Source organism: Lithobates pipiens, unplaced genomic scaffold (assembly GCF_037356315.1).
Source record: "Lithobates pipiens isolate NorthernLeopardFrog02 unplaced genomic scaffold, aLitPip1_a1.2 Scaffold_16, whole genome shotgun sequence".
Lineage (NCBI taxonomy): Eukaryota > Metazoa > Chordata > Amphibia > Anura > Ranidae > Lithobates > Lithobates pipiens.
The window spans coordinates 303,637,415-303,653,667 of record NW_027507748.1 but is presented as its reverse complement, the minus strand read 5'-3'; the positions used below and the strand labels follow the sequence as shown (position 1 = coordinate 303,653,667).

General features: G+C 41.0%; 1 protein-coding gene across 1 annotated transcript in view; it reads left to right on the top strand.

Annotated features, from left to right (window-relative positions):
• The window catches only part of PTPN22 (protein tyrosine phosphatase non-receptor type 22), a 195,492-nt gene extending 179,588 nt beyond the window's left edge, over positions 1–15,904 (top strand). The window contains exons 18-21 of the mRNA XM_077481564.1: positions 910–1,016; positions 4,761–4,791; positions 8,719–8,790; positions 12,843–15,904. Of these exons, the coding sequence (XP_077337690.1) occupies positions 910–1,016; positions 4,761–4,791; positions 8,719–8,790; positions 12,843–12,907 (275 nt within the window). The 3' untranslated portion in view covers positions 12,908–15,904. The remainder of the gene's footprint in view (positions 1–909; positions 1,017–4,760; positions 4,792–8,718; positions 8,791–12,842) is intronic.
• Positions 15,905–16,253: the final 349 nt, after the last annotated feature.

Here is a 16,253-nt window from a genome sequence, read left to right as displayed (position 1 = left end):
GACTGCGTACATCAATGCAACATGATGTAGTTTGATTTTTGAAAAGGTGCAAGTGCATTTTAGGCCTCACAGACTTCAATGAGAGTGCATGAAAAATGCATGCACATGCGTTTTTGGCAGAGGTTTGTGTTTAACTATAAGTCTCCTCCTCCCACAAAAAAAAAAACATAACGCAAAAAAAACCCATCAATAGCATGCTATAAAAATGCATGGATGTGCAGCAACACTAGCGTGAACCTAGGCTTAAAATGTCTGTCCTCTGTCACAATAGTAAACAAAAATCTTAATAAATTATTTAACACAGAACTTAACAATATCAAATAAGAGCACTTTTGACATAAATTACTACATCTTTTGCTTGCATGAGGATGCTGAAAAGCTGAAGGAGTTGAGAAAATAAAACAAAAAAGCAGAAATTGTCTAATGCCGTGTACACACGAATGGAATTTTGGTCGGAAAAAACTCTGATGGTTTTCCCGACAAAATTCCAATGGGATTTCGCTCAAACTGTCTTGCATACACACCGTCACACCAAATTCTGACCATCAAGAACACGATGACGTACAACACGTACAACGAGACTAAAAAAAGGAAGTTCAATAGCTTCCATCTCGTAATTGAATCCGAGCATGCGTGAGTTTTTTCATGTCGGAGTTGCATACACACGATCGGAATTTCCGATAGCAAGTTTTTCTTCATCGGGAAAATTGAGAACATGCTCTCAAATTTTTTCTGGCAGGAATTCGGCCAGCTAAATTCCGATGGAGCATACACGCGGTCGCATTTTCTGATGTAAAGCTCTCATCGGTCTTTTGCTGGCTGAAATTCCGATTGTGTGTACGAGGCATAAGAAGACAAACTATAAATTATGGTTGAATAGACCCAAATGACAAAGCTTTTGTGTTACAGATATGGAATACAATGTTTCTGACAATCCTCACTCTGCACATCCCATAGAATCAGACATCTCTGGTTCTGTCTCAACTCCAGCTGCTAAACAAATTACCAGGAAAAAGGTAAAAGTATTTAAAATGACAATTTGCAAACTTACAGTCAATCATAGGTTTTTAAATGGTTGTACATGACCCAATAATTGAATGGTGTTTTTTTAAGGAGCTGTCTATTTAAAGGTGTTGGCATCAAAAACGTCATACTCCAACTTGTTTTTCTTTTTTTTAACTGCATCCTTAAAGCTGAAGTTTATTCTATTTATATTTTGCCTGGATACTTCCTCCACTCTTATCACTATGCTAATGAAATTATTAAATGAAATACATACCGAATTAGGCCCCTTTCACACTTGTGCGACTTGTGAGTACCATTCATATCTGTGTGACTTCAAGTCGCAGTAAATTCAAAGTAGTCTCTGCATTACTTTGGTCTGACTTTGATGCGACTTGAGGTCCATAATCGCTTCAAAGTCACGACAAAATTGTTGCAAAGTCGCACGACTTTCAGGTTTCAGTGTGAAAGGGGCCTTAAGGTCTATTGTCATCACAGGGTCTCTCCATTGCTCTCTGCAATGCAGGGACATAACTGCCTGCCTTAGTACTCCTAATTCATTCAGGATTTCTGAACCAGATCAGCCTTTCTCAAACTTTTATACCTTACAGTAACCCTTAAAAAAATATCAGATCTCAGGGAACCCCTGCTAAAACCAATTCATTGGGGGTCTGAGGGATGAACACCCCTTAGGCCCTTTTCACACAGGCTTTCCAATCAGGTCCACCTGTCATTTTTTCAGGCAGACTTGATCAGACACTCCATTCACCTCTATGGAGCGACAGATATCAGCGGTGACATGTCCACTGACATCTGCGGATATCTGATTCTGTCCGTGGAAATCTAGACTAATGGTTTTCCATTTTCCATCCACCTGTAGGATCAGACAGGATGAAAATGGACAGGCGGGCTGTTTTCATCTGATCTCCACATAGAGGAGAGCGGGGCTCTGACAGGTACATCTCAGCACAGTGAGTGGTGATGGACCTGTCATCCACCAGCTCAGCTTGGATCAGCCCCCCTTTGAGCAAAGCGGAGTCTGTCAGGCAGACCGCCCATGTAAAAGAGCCCTTACAGTGGTGGTGCATATGCCACCCTCAGAGATAGCTACAAATATCATTGGTGTCATACCATTGCTACTGCCAAGTGGCATTAGCCCTGGAACTATGCAGGCACAATCAAATTGGAGGTCTTTTAGTTAAAGCTCAAGGAACCCATAACAGCCTCTGGAAGAACCCCAGGGCTCCCTGGTTCAGAATTGGCTAGATGAGATGATGCTGGACACCCTCAAACCTAGAAATGAAGTGGGCAAGTGGACAAGTCTGACTTGTTGCATTTTCTAAGGGACACTGTGAGAAGCTGCAGTGCAATCACAGTAAACAATTTAAGCACATAAGAAGTGCCAGCATTACAGTGCAATATTGAAGGTATGCTTAGAGGCAAGCCTCTAATGCCCCGTACACACGGTTGGACATTCCGACAACAAAATCCGTCAGATTTTTTCTGATGGATTTTGTCCTAAACTGGTGTTGCATACACACGGTCGGACAAAGTTGTCGTTCGTTCATTACGACGGGACTAAGTTGAGGCTACTAGCTAATAGCTTTGGTCTCGTAATTTGATCTGAGCATGCGTGGCACTTTGTCCGATCGGAATTCTCTACAAACAATCAGAAAAGGTCGGATTGGATTTTTTTGTTGGAAAATTTGAGATCGATTGGGAATTCGGTCGGAATGTCCAACGTAAAAAGTCCGATAGAGCCCACACACAATCGGATTTTCCGTCAATATATTCCGATTGGACCTTTTCCGTCTGAATTTCCGACCATGTGTACAGGGCATTAGAGGACCATTAAAGTGACAATAATCTCTTGTTTTGTTTAAAAAATATATATTTAAGTATGTGTCTTTAACTCAAAAACGATTGGTCTCAGCATCCTCCAAATCTCCAAATTTCATCTTTTTTTTTTGCTGCTGCTCTGATCCAACTTCACGTTAGAGGGTGTCTATGATAATTTTTCATGGTCCCACTCTATGTAGAAATGTAGCCACCCTCTCTTGCTCACTCTGAAGATGTCGTTGGGACTATGGGTTTTTGTAGTATGCACAGAGCAGTGCACATGACCACAACTAAGGATGAGCCAGACACCCCCCCGGTTCGGTTCGCTCCAGAACATGCGAGCAGGCAAACAATTTGGATGAACACGGGAACACCATTAAAGTCTATGGGACACGAATGTGAAAAATCAAAAGAGCTCCTTTTAAAGGCTTATATGCATAAAAAGTATTGGAGGACCCGGGTCCTTCCCCAAGGGTCATGTATCAATGCAAAAAAATTTTTAAAAACAGCCAATTTTTCAGGAGCAGTAATTTTAATAATGCTTAATGTGAAACAATAAAAATTAAATATTCCTTTAAATATCGTGCCTGGGGGGTGTCTATAGTATGCCTGTAAAGTGACACAATTTTTCAGTGTTTAGAACAGTACCACAGCAAAATAACATTTTTAAAGGAAAAAAAAAGGTTTTTAAAACTGACATTAAAAACAATTTAATGAAAATAGATTATAGATATGGGCCTGTAAGTAGTGGATGTGTGTGTGTATTTATTTTAATTTTTTTTGAGAAAAGGGATATTCTTTAGTGTCATTTAAAGGGTCTGTGTTGATGGGACCAATTTTATATCAGTGTGAGATACTTCAGAGAATACAGTTTTGCTTCCTCGTAGACTTTTATGGGAATGCAAAAACCACATGAAGAGAGGAAAAGCTTGTTGACACAGACTCAGGTGATTTTGATAGACTTTCACCCATTTTTCAATCATTTAGTACCTGGTAACTAGGAAATGTGGGTGAAAAACAACTGAATAGAACCCAACTGCCATAACAATGATATGTTTGGGTAATATTCTACGTTTTTTTTATTGTTCTTTGGTTTTAATTACTAATATAAAATACTGGAATGAGGAACAATCAGTAGTACTGCTGCCTAGGTTTTTTTTTTACATTGCCATAACTGTGGTCGAGATGTTCTAGAGAAGTAAGACTTTGTGGAGTGTGGGATGAACTTACTGTAAGCCCTTGTACACATGGTCGGAGATTCCAACGGAATGTGTCCTATCGGACCATTTTGTCGGATAATCCGACTGTGTGTGGTCTCCATCGGACTGTTTCCGTCTGAGTATCCGACGGACCAAGTTTTCCAACTTGTCCGTAAAATTTTCCGACAAAATGCTCCGATGGGACATACTCCGATCATGTGTAGCCTACTCCAACGGACAAAGTGCCACGCATGCTCAGATCAAATTCCTAGACCAAAGCTATTGGCCGTCGTAACTAAATAACGTCATCACGTTATGTACAATCGGATTTTCCGACAACTTTGTCCGACCGTGTGTAACAGTTTCGGACAAAATCCAACGGATTTGGTTGTCTGAATGTCCGACCGTGTGTACAAGGGCTAAGAGTAGGCTTAACCAGGCTTTTCAACCTACATGTCTTGATTCAGTGGGGAATAAAAACAATTGCCAGTTAGGCAAGTAAAACCTGCCTGTTTGCTCTAGGACGAAAGCTTGATGCAGTTTTAGTTGTTTTCCTTCTGTCTAAGTCTTTACAGTAACCACGACATAGAGATATCAAAACCTATTTGGCATTCAAGCAGTTCTGTAAATTGAGAAAGCAGGATTTGACTATGCTTATTATTGTTAAAAGGTAATTATGCCAACTCTGTTTCTAAGATCTATCTTTCCATTTCCATTTAGAGTTTAAAGATACTAAAGAATGTAAAGAAAAGTAAGTGTTTCCTCTTAATGTTTGGAGTCTGGAATGAACTATACAAATCTACATGTGCTATTTCAATATGAAATATAACCGTTCCAACGAGGTTTAGTTTTTTTATCATTCAATTTGTTATTTTTTTATAAACTAGAAAATTAATTTATGGTAAGAAGGTAAAACATCTCCCACCAACAGCATGCCCCAATTTTAATCTAGTGTCCTAGTAGGGTGGATGTTTTTTTCAGCCCTTAGTAAAGATTAATCTGTTTTATTAGAATTTTATGTTACATTTTTTTTCATCAATCATGACTCTACACCACTGCTGGAGATTTTGCAGGGGTAGCCTGACAGTGACCTTTAGTCATTGGGTTCTGTGTGGAGCACTTTCCAGACTTAGTTAAGTTCCAGACTGGTTAAATGAGCTGTAGAAAGCTTTTCACATCTAAAGCCACAGGCATTGGCTCTGCATAGTCATGTCTCTAAAGACTCATATAGTGATTATTCAAAGCAGAAATTCAGCCTGCAACTTGATAACTTCTTAGTATTATCCTTTGTTTGGCTACATCATATACACAGGATCAATGCTGACATGATTCGGCCAGTACAGCCTTACTCATATGAAGATAATACTAAGGAATTATCGAGTTGCCGGATACATTTCTGCTTTGGATGCTCATATAGGGGAGTGGAGATCCCCCCAGCCCGAGCACCAAATCTCAGCAAGTATTTCTAAATTGTGCGGTTGAGCTTGGGTATTTTCTGCTTGTATTTTCATATAGTGATTATTCTCTTTGAGCCAAACATCAGGAGCTTTTTAATTTACATTGGTCATTGGCCACCATTATTCACCCTTTCCCACTAGCTTCGTCATGTGGGACTGATCACTGAGCTAGCAGGTCTTTAACTGGGTGGACTGGAAGCCATGCACTTTCTTTCCCACCATGCAGCATCAATAAAGTGCCTCCCCATTGCTGCCCCTGTTACAAAGATTCACATGGAACTATAATTTTTCTACTGTCCACCTACAGAGACTTTAATCACCTCTGGTTATAAATTCTCCAGGTAATGACCCCCGCCTTCTGCCAGCTGCCTGGGTTTTGTGAGTACTTGAGGCCTGGCCTCCCTGAGCCTATCCAATACCTAAACTCTTTGCAGCCAAAACATGTCTGTTTGTAGACACAGGGAGAGGGTGGAAGACAGTCCCACTGTATCAGTGCCCCAGCTCACTTTCTGCTAAAGAGTCAGCGCAGCGCACCTGCCGATGGTTCTGACTTCTGCAGCCTTGAGTCCTGTTGTCTTTTATTATTAAAGTTTCTCTCATCTTCCTTGGCTCCATCGGGTGTAACTGGATCCTTTGCCTTTTTGGATGAGGTTTTTTACTACAGAAGTGCAGCCAGGACTTTATAACACAAATTATTCAGGTATATTGTTGACCCTGATAGCAGAAAGCATGAGCGTCATTCTCTCTGGCATACTCTGATTTGCCCACTGCCTTAGCAACTTCTGAGCCATTGGCCACATACACACTGTCTGATTCTGAGTCACTTAGGTCTTCATTGAATAAAAGTCGCACTCTCACTGCTATTACACCCAAGATAAAAAAGACCACTTCAGTTGTTACAGATGCTATATACACCACCCTGAAATTAAAGGATCAACCTGTTGCCTCTACCATTGCTTTTTGCAACCTTGCGTCCTGTAGGGGCCCTAGGGTTGCAAAGGCTTTCCATTTGCACTCACTTTTCCAGTTGTTTTTATATGAAAATGGGAAGTAGCCTGATGGATTGTTTGCTTCCCCTAAGCACTTGCTGGCCTATTATTTGTTTGGTGCAGAATTTGGTGAGACTCTGTGGATCCTGATGTATATCTCACCCTAATAAGATAACTAGTATTCCATTGCGGGAAGCACCTACTTCTAAGGATCAAACTAATTAGTTGTTGGAGGCCTTCTTCAGAATTCAGTTTTTGTTGGTGGATCTCACTGTACGTCCAATCCTAATGTAAGAAAAAAAAACAGCACTGTGGGGAAAACAGTGGCTAAGTGGTTAGCACTTCCGCCTAGCAGCACTAGGGTTGTCAGTTTAAATCCCAGCCACAGCACTACCTGCCTGAAGTTTGCATGTTCTCCCTGTGCCTGTGTGGTTTCCTCTGGGTACTCCAGTGAACAGTCATCTTACAAGTTTAGTTCAGCTTTTGTTTACTTTTTGATTTGCATGGTGTCACCTTTTAGCATAGAGAACCCTGGCTAAAGTGCTGGACAGTGGTGCTATCTTGTAAAATGGTTGGTGGACAAGCACTTCAAGGGACGCCTTTTCAGATTAGCCCTAAATGTTCTCATCTAATGATGAGAGCACTCCTCTTCTCCAGTAGAATTGTAAGGAGCAGACAGATTGGCATATCTCTCTCAGGCTCTTTCGTGCCTTCTGGAGGGGTTTTATTTCAACCTGTTCACTGTCCCAAAACCCAAAGGTTTCACATCCACATCCTCAGCCTCAAAGCCTTGAATGTTTACATTTGTTTTTACAAATTCCAGATGGAATCCACCAGACCTCTTATTACTTACCTTCATATGAGAGACTTCCTGGCTACTGGGGACATGAAAGATGCTTACTTGCATGTTCCCATATTTCCAGAAGCAAACAATGAGGGAGGATGTGAGACCATAGCGGACTCACGAATGCTCACATCGGGACAAGAAAGCTCAAGAATATAATAAATGAAAAAATGGTAAATTTTATTAGAAAATTCATGCAAACATCTTAAAAAATAAAGAGAGACTCCACAGGTGAATCGCCCATCAAAACCTGTGGGGTCCTTTCTATGACAATACCAAATATACACAGGTGAAATAAATGGCTGTAGAAAAATGTGTAAAAAAGGATCAAAACAGAAAAACAAAAAAACAAGCATCCAGCTTCTTATGCCACCATCTCTAGCAGGCTCACACAGACCATCATTCAAGCCTATCATCTGAAGAATCAGGTTCTCCCCTTTCCTGTGAAGGCTCATTTTACTAGATCTCTGAGTGCTTTTCCACATCAGGCAACTGTTTCTCAGATTTTTAAGGTTGACACCTAACCTTCTGTTCACACATTCTTTAAAGGAGAAGTCCAGCCTGAGCTTTTTAGCCTGGGCTTCTCCTATGAGTCACAGGAGTGCAATTCGTTTTGCAGTCCTGTGACCCGTTTTCAACGGAGAACAGTCTGAAGTCCGCTCTCCACTGACGTCACTGCCATCAGTGAAGGCGGCGCATCATCCTGACTTCCAAGTCTGAATCCGCCAGCTGCCTTAAATGATGGCAGTCTCAGCGAGCCGCCCCTCCACAGCTTAGCGCTCCAGTGAGCATGAAGAATCAGAGAGGAGAGACACTGACTGACAGTCAGCAGCTTTCCTATCGGGGATCTGTGAGAACCAAGTCATGGGCGATGTTCGGTGGCTCGGTTCTGAGTGCCGAGATGGCGGGGGACAGCTGCAGCATCGGTTTGATGCTCCCACGACCGAGGTAAGTATGAAAAAAAAAAAAAAACATACTTCTCTTTTAAGTTCTACTGGGTGGATGTTTGCCTTGTTTTTATGCAATTTTTGGGCATAAAGTGGCTTTTTGAGCTGCAGGCAGTGCCGTTTCTGTTGGGCCTGTTAGTGTTTGTTTGCTGTTGGGATTGTTTTCTTGTTCATTGAGGGGCACAAGCCCCACCCTCTGTGTTTATGATCATGTCCTTGGTAATGCTTTGTTACAAAACTGAGGCATGCTAGCTGCGGAAGGATTATCTTGGGTTGGCCAACATTTTTTTTTTTTTTTGTCAATGTCCAATCCTCCTATATGCAGTTGTCCTACTGTCCTTCTGTAGACAAATACATCACATAATAAAATATTTAAAAACTGATAGTTAACAAATAAAATTGTATTAAATATTAAGAATTAATCTTTTAATTATTTCATAGATGTTTGCAATTTGACAAAATCTGAGTCTGATTCTTCACAGTCAAGTGGTCCCCTTTCATTTCTAAACTTTGGTAAGGATTTTGTTAATGGTCTTGTTTATTGACCTCGTATAGTAAGCTCAGTAACCAACTGCTTTTAGTTATTTTCAGTTTCGCATAGCCAGCACAATTCAGTCCACAAGATTGATCACTCCACAGGAGTTATTTCTATTACCACATTGCTCTTTCTTCTAATAAAAAAATATTAACAAACAGCTATGTTTTCTTGGCCTCCTGCATTTTTTACATGGACAAGGAAACCTGTTTTAAGAAAAATACAAGGGCTGCCATTACCAACCTCCTCCTAAAATACTGGTTTCCTGCTTGTTTCTGCATTTATTGCCTTCTGAACCAATGATCCAGAACAAGCATGCAGATTAGAAGGTCAGACTGAAGGCAGATATTCAGAACTTCATACAAGTTTTAGATCAGGTACTCACATGGGGGCTTCTTTATTAAAACTGGACAGTGCAAAATCTGGTGCAGCTCTTCATAGAAGCCAATCAGTTTCCAGATTTATTTCCAAAGCTTAAGGCCTCTTTCAGATGAGCGATCCGTTCAGGTCCGCCTGTCAGTTTTTTTGGCAGACCTGAACGGATGCTCCATAGACCTCTATGGAGTGCTGAATGTCAGCGGTGACATGTCCGCTGACATTCGACCCTCTCCGATACAAAAAAGTGTGACGGAGGAAAAACCTACTTTTCCATCTTTCTGCGGATCGGATGGGGTGACGACGGACTCTGTGGTCCGTCGTCATCCGATCTGCCATAGGGGAGAGCGGCACTCTGACAGGTCTGTCCCTGCACAGTGTGCAGAGACAGACCTGTCATCTTCCTGCTCAGCGGGGATCGACGGAGTGATCCCCGCTGAGCAAGTGGATGTCCACGGGGCGGATCATCACGGATCCGCCCCATGTGGAAGAGCCCTAACCGAACAAGCTCAGGTTAGAAGCTGATTTGCTACCATGCACAGCTGCACCAGATTCTGAGTGCCCCAGTTTTAGTAAATCTTCTCTAACAATGTATTTGGCAACTTGCACTAAAGTAGTAACCCACGTGCTCTCTCAATACAGGTGCCTATAACACACAGATGTTTGTTTCCATTTCCTGAAGAAACAGCACAGAACTGCTTCTGAATCTAACTGTACATCGTACACAATGAGCGCATAGAAAATAAACACATACAGTGCCTTGAAAAATTATTCACACCCCTTGAAATTTTCCACATTTTGTCATGTTACAACCAAAAATGTAAATGTATTTTATCGGGATTTTATGTGATAGACCAACACAAAGTGACACATAATTGTGAAGTGAAAGAAAAATTATAATTTATTTTTTTACAAGTAAATATGTGAAAAGTGTGGCATGTATTTGTAGTCAGCCCTTCTGAGTCTAGAGAGTGACATTTTTGCCCATTCTTCTTTGAAAAAAGCTTGGTCAGATTGGATGGAGAGCATCTATGAACAGCAAATTTCAATTTTTGCCACAGATTCTCTATTGGATTTAGGTCTGGACTTTGAGTGGGCCATTCTAACACATGAATATGCTTTGATCTAAACAATTCTATTGTAGCTCTGGCTGTATGTTTAGGGTCGTTATCCTGCTAGAAGGTGAACCTCTGCCTCAGTCTCAAGTCTTTTGCAAACTCTAAGGCCGCGTACACACGGGCGGATTGTCTGCCCAACTAAGTTCGGCAGACAATCCGACAGACAGTCCGTTCAAAATGAGCATGAACGGACTTGACCACACACGATGAGCAGACAGTCCGCTGAAAGCGTGCATGATGACGTGTACAGCACGTACGACAGGACTAGAAAAACGGCGTCCTATACACTGCAATGCAACCTTCGGCCATGTAAATCCTTTCTGAGCATGCGCCATACTTAGTCCGTCCAACTTGCCTACACACGAGCGGACTGTCCGCTGAAACCAAGTTTGGACGGACAAAACCAAGTTTGAACGGATAAAATTTCTGAAATTCCGTAAGACTTTGTTCGTCAGACAGTCCGCTGAAAAAGTCCGCTGAAGCCCACACACGAGCGGATTGTCCGCTGAAACACTGTTCAGCGGACTAAGTTGGACAGACAATCCGCCCGTGTGTACACGGCCTAAGAGTGCCCTGTATTTGGCTCCATCCATTTCCCATCAACTCTGACCAGCTTCCCTGTCCTTACTGAAGAAAAGCATGCCTAAACATGATGCTGCTACCACCATGTTTCACGGTGGGGATGGTGTGTTCAGGGTGATGTGCAGTGTTAGTTTTCCACCAAACATAGCATTTTGCTTATAGGCCAAAAAGTTCAATTTTGGTCTCATCTGACCAGAGCACCTTCTTCCACATGTTTGCTGTCTCCCCCACATGGTGTCTTGCAAACTGCAAACGGGACTTCTTATGACTTTCTTTCAACAATGGCTCTATTCTTGCCACTCTTCCATAAAGGCCAGATTTGTGGAGTGCATGACTAATAGTTGTCCTATGGACAGATTCTTCCACCTGAGCTGTGGATCTCTGCAGCTTCTCCAGAGTTACCATGGGCCACTTGGCTGCTTCTCTGATTAATGCTCTCCTTGCCTGGCCTGTCAGTTTAGGTGGACAGCCATGTCTTGGTAGGTATGCAGTTGTGCCATACTCTTTCCATTTTCAGATGATGGGTTGAACAGTGCTCTGTGAGATGTTCAAAGCTTGGGATATTTCTTTATAACTTAACTCTGCTTTAAACTTCTCCACAACTTTATCCCTGACCTGTCTGGTATGTTCCTTGGCCTTCATGATGCTGTTTGTTCACTGAGGTTCTCTAACAAACCTATGAGAACTTCACAGAACAGCTGTATTTATACTGAGATTAAATTACACACCGTTTGACTCTATTTACTAATTAGGTGACTTCTGAAGGCAATTGATTCCACTATATTTTAGTTAGGGGTATCAGAGTAAAGGGGGCTGAATGCACAAATGCATGCCACACTTTTCACATATTTATTTTTAACGTTCTGAAAACCATTTATCATTTTCCTTCCACTTCACAATTATGTGTCACTTTGTGTTAGTCTATCACTTAAAATCCCAATAAAATACATTTATGTTTTTGGTTGTAGCATGACAAAATGTGGAAAATTTCAAGGAGTATGAATACTTTTTCAAGGCACTGTAGGTCAGACCACATCTGGTAAACTAGGAAAATATAAAATGAGGATGACTATTGCCCAATGTAGCGAAATTTAATGGGACTGGGCTGCAGTTTTCATGCCCTCTGCCATCTCATGATTTGAATCGCAGATGACTGTCAATGTGCCTGTGTCAATGCCGCCCCTGGCTTCCGTCAATGGCATGTTTGACATCAGTTTGAGATGTTTCTGTGATCTGTCAGAATTCATTGATAGGTGCATTTGATTTGCAGTTGACCTTCTAACTTGCATGTGACTTGTTTTAATTGGCCTTTGCAATCCAGTGGACATGTATGTGCTAAACCTGTCTGAAATGAACAAAAGCCCATCAACAAAAAATTAGAAGGGTGATCGAAATAAATTAAAGCAAGAACAAAAAAATATCTGCATAACAAATACAATCAAAAGAATTATACTATTAATGTTAAACACTTTTTTTTTGTTTAAAAGCCAAGCTTTAGCCAAAACGTTTTAAACATTTTCAATAGATTGGGTAAGATACAGAACATCTGTCAGATTTATTTATTGTCGGTGCCCTCAGTGGGGAAATCTTCTTTCATAACCTGTCACAGTGACACCAAGACAGGAAATGAGAGTGCGCGGGTGTCAGTACCACAGGAAGACACATGTACAATAAAAATATGCCAACTGTTCTAACCCCTCCCCATTCTACTAAATAAAAGTGTTTTTTTTTTATATCCAATAATATCCCGTAATTATGACACCCTATCACTGATACAGGGTAAATCTCTACCAACATGGATAACAGATGACAATAAAAATCGGAGGTTCTAACACTTTTCAACCATATCCAAAAAAAAATTAAAAAAAGTTTTGGCTAGAGTTGGGTTTTAACTACATTGAAAAATATACAAAAAAGACCATTTTGATTTCTATTGTTTTTCTTTCTATCTCTAGGATTTGGGAATCGATTTGCTAAACCAAAGGGTCCTAGAAATCCACCATCAACGTGGAAGATTTAATGTACACAAAGTGTACATTGGAACATCTGTCACCTCCCATTTCCACTGTCATTTGACAGTTCTAAAAATGTCATGCTGCATTTTAACTGTAAAATATTACAACTTTGAGTTGTTCCTTTCCTACATTTGGGCTAATATGTAGAATTTAGGGTTTGCAAAGCTTTTACATGTATGATACACTTAGAAAGAGTGCCCCTACTGCCATGCATCTCTTTGAGAATTGGAAAATGTCTAATGCCGCATACACACGACCAGACTTTCTGGCAGAAAAGGTCCGATTGTCTTCCTGACGGATTTTTGACGCAGTTACAACGGACTTCCGAACAAACGGACTTGCCCACGAATCCGTTTGTTTTAAACGTGATGTTGTACGACGGGTCTAGAAAAGGAAGTTCAATCTTTTTGTGAAAAAAAAAAAGAAAAGGAAGTTCAATAGCCAGTAGCCAATAGCTGCCCTTGTGTCGTATTTGGTCCGTCGGACCAGCATACAGACGAATGGTTTTCTCCATAGGAATTGAGTCCGTCAGACAGATTTGAAACATGTTCTATTTCTAGGTCCATCTGAATTTTTTAAAGAAAAACGTTCGGACTATCCGACGGACTGATTCCGTCAGACCTATTCTGCCGGAAAGTCCGGTCGTGTGTACATGGCATAAGCCTCTGTTCTTAGGTATTGAATGTATTTCATGGCATGCAGAAATGTATAATACAGTTCCCAACGTAGAAGTGCCTTATTGTGAAGAGGACCCAAGTATTTGTGTACATATAAGGTTTCTATGTATATCTTCCATGTTTGCTGAAGATGAGAAGGAACTGACATGACACCTAGATGTTTGTATAAAAATAAACCATATTAATATCTTTTGGCCTTCACATTTTGCAGTCCTGTATCCAACTGCTACAATGTCTTGGTCAGTCGATGTAAATAACTAATACCTCCTAGTGTAAAGCACTTCCTGTTAACTGGAGATGATAAATGAATTTCCTTATACTATATCCTGCAATGAACTATTGTGACTGAATATTATTAAGCCCAAGACTTGCCTTAGATAGTTTTTTTTATCTCAGCCAGCATGCGGAATAAAAAAATTAATAAATAGATTTCTACATCCACACAGTCGAGGCGGAGAAAGGATTCCACTCCGCTGAGACATTGTATTCTGACAGCAGGGACTCTCCACAGTCAGAATACCCTGATCAGAGGCTAGAGCCACTGATTGAGAAAAGACTTTCAACAAGCCCATTCAACAGAAGTTGATCATTCGAGCAACCTCTGTCAAGTGAGAGCGGCTAGACGTGCACCAAAATTCGATCCATCTATGACCAGCTTAACTGCAGTTTTTTTGTGACTTTAAATAGTTTGGTTCAAAAAAAAATTTTTTTGAACCAAACATGCACGAGTTGGGAGTGCTGTATAAAAAGTATGTAGCATTAGCTACATACAGTACATTCTGTAGTTCTGTATTCCAGCAGCGGTACGGGGACTTCCTGTCCCACTCCCAGAACAAAATCAAGTCAGGCTGAGTGCTGCTCAATCATTCAAGGTAAGCATATCATTATCAATGATCACATGACTTCATCTGATTTGCTGAGGTGGAGAGGCAGGCGGTGATGTCACGCTTTTTGCCTCAGCCAATTAGAATAAGTATTGTGTTCATTGATGAAATACTGTACATGTATTCCTGTGAATGGCTCTAGCAGGTAATCTGTTCAAGTGATGACTAAAAATGTGTTAATAGTGTTAATAGTAAAAGAAAACAGAGTGACAGAGAGATGAGATCATCACTGTGCTGCTTCTCCTTTCACTGTCCAGCAACAGGTTGGGGCACATATGGGACAACCTGGGTCCAAAGGTAGTGAGTTGAATGATGATGGTCATCACACTGAAGAGATCTAGTGACAGAAGGTGAATACTGAAGCACAAGTTCATCATTTTATTTGTTTTAATGAGCTATTCATTTAATCTTGTTGGCTGGAGTTTTGCTTAAAACAGAACTTTAAGTAGATATAAAAGACACCCTTTTAATCCAGTTATGTATTTATTAAAATAATGACATACAATATATTTTTAAATAGTATCATAATCTATGTCTTTATTGGTCTCCTGCAATCATGTGCACAGTTGGGCCGAGGAAGGACGGGAGAGCATTGTAAGCCACTTTTACCACATCGCACAGTGATAACAATCTAATGCCGCGTACACACGATCAGAATTCTCATTGGAAAAAGCTCTGATGGTTTTCCCGTCGGAATTCTGATGGAATTCCGCTCAAACTGTCTTGCCTACACACGGTCACACCAAATTCCAACCGCCAAGAACGCTGTGATGTACAACGTACAACTGGGCTAGAAAAAGGAAGTTCAATACCTAGTAGCCAATAGCTTCCATCTCGTTGTTGAATCTGAGCATGCGTGAGTTTTTGCGCGTCGGAATTGCATAAACACAATCTGAATTTCCGATAGAAAGTTTTTCCATCTGGAAAATTGAAAACATGCTATCAAATTTTTGCTGGTGGGAATTCGGCCAGCTAAATTCTGATGGAGCATACACACTGTCGCATTTTCCGATGAAAAGCTCTCATCAGTCTTTTGCTGGCAGAAATTCCAATCGTGTGTACGTGGCATAACACTGAAAGTGTGCTGATAGGAGAAGAGGGTACAGGGGGGACCATTAGTGAGCTGCTGCTCCTTCATTTCCCAATCATGAGCAAGCGTGGGCCGGTGACCAAGCTGTATTACTTAAATGCAGGGCAGGGACCAGGCTAAATTATTCAGCAGGGTCCCTAGTTTACAAAATTGGCTCCGTATAAAAATATGTCTTTAGATATTTAGACACATATGTATTTCAAATGTGAATTCAACTGTTTGCTCACAGTTCAATAAAGATTGAGAAAAGAATACAAATGTTCCTATTGACTACTATCATTATAATGGTAAATGTAAGATTATTTATGTTGATTATACATATTTTAAATACAAAACTCTTTATCTTTTTAATTTTGTTTCTCTGTTATTTCACTATATGGTCATACCTAAATTATACAATGTTCAACCACCAGTAAAGCAGTTAAAAAAAAGATTGCAGTGGCGTAGCATGGAGGGACAACCTGTGCAGTTGTCACGGGCGCAAGATTTAGAGGGGGGGCAGGAATTAGTCCTGAGTGTGCTTGGTCCGATGCGTACTCACTCACATTGTTCACTCACGCCGGGCAGTGAGTGAGCAGCTCTCTGGGACACATTAACATACAGCCATTTTTCAATTGAGTGTTGCAGCCAGCAGCAGCCACTTGTGCGCTCTCTCCAGTAGCAGGGAAGGGAAGTTTCCCCGCCCTCCCCCCCCCCCTCC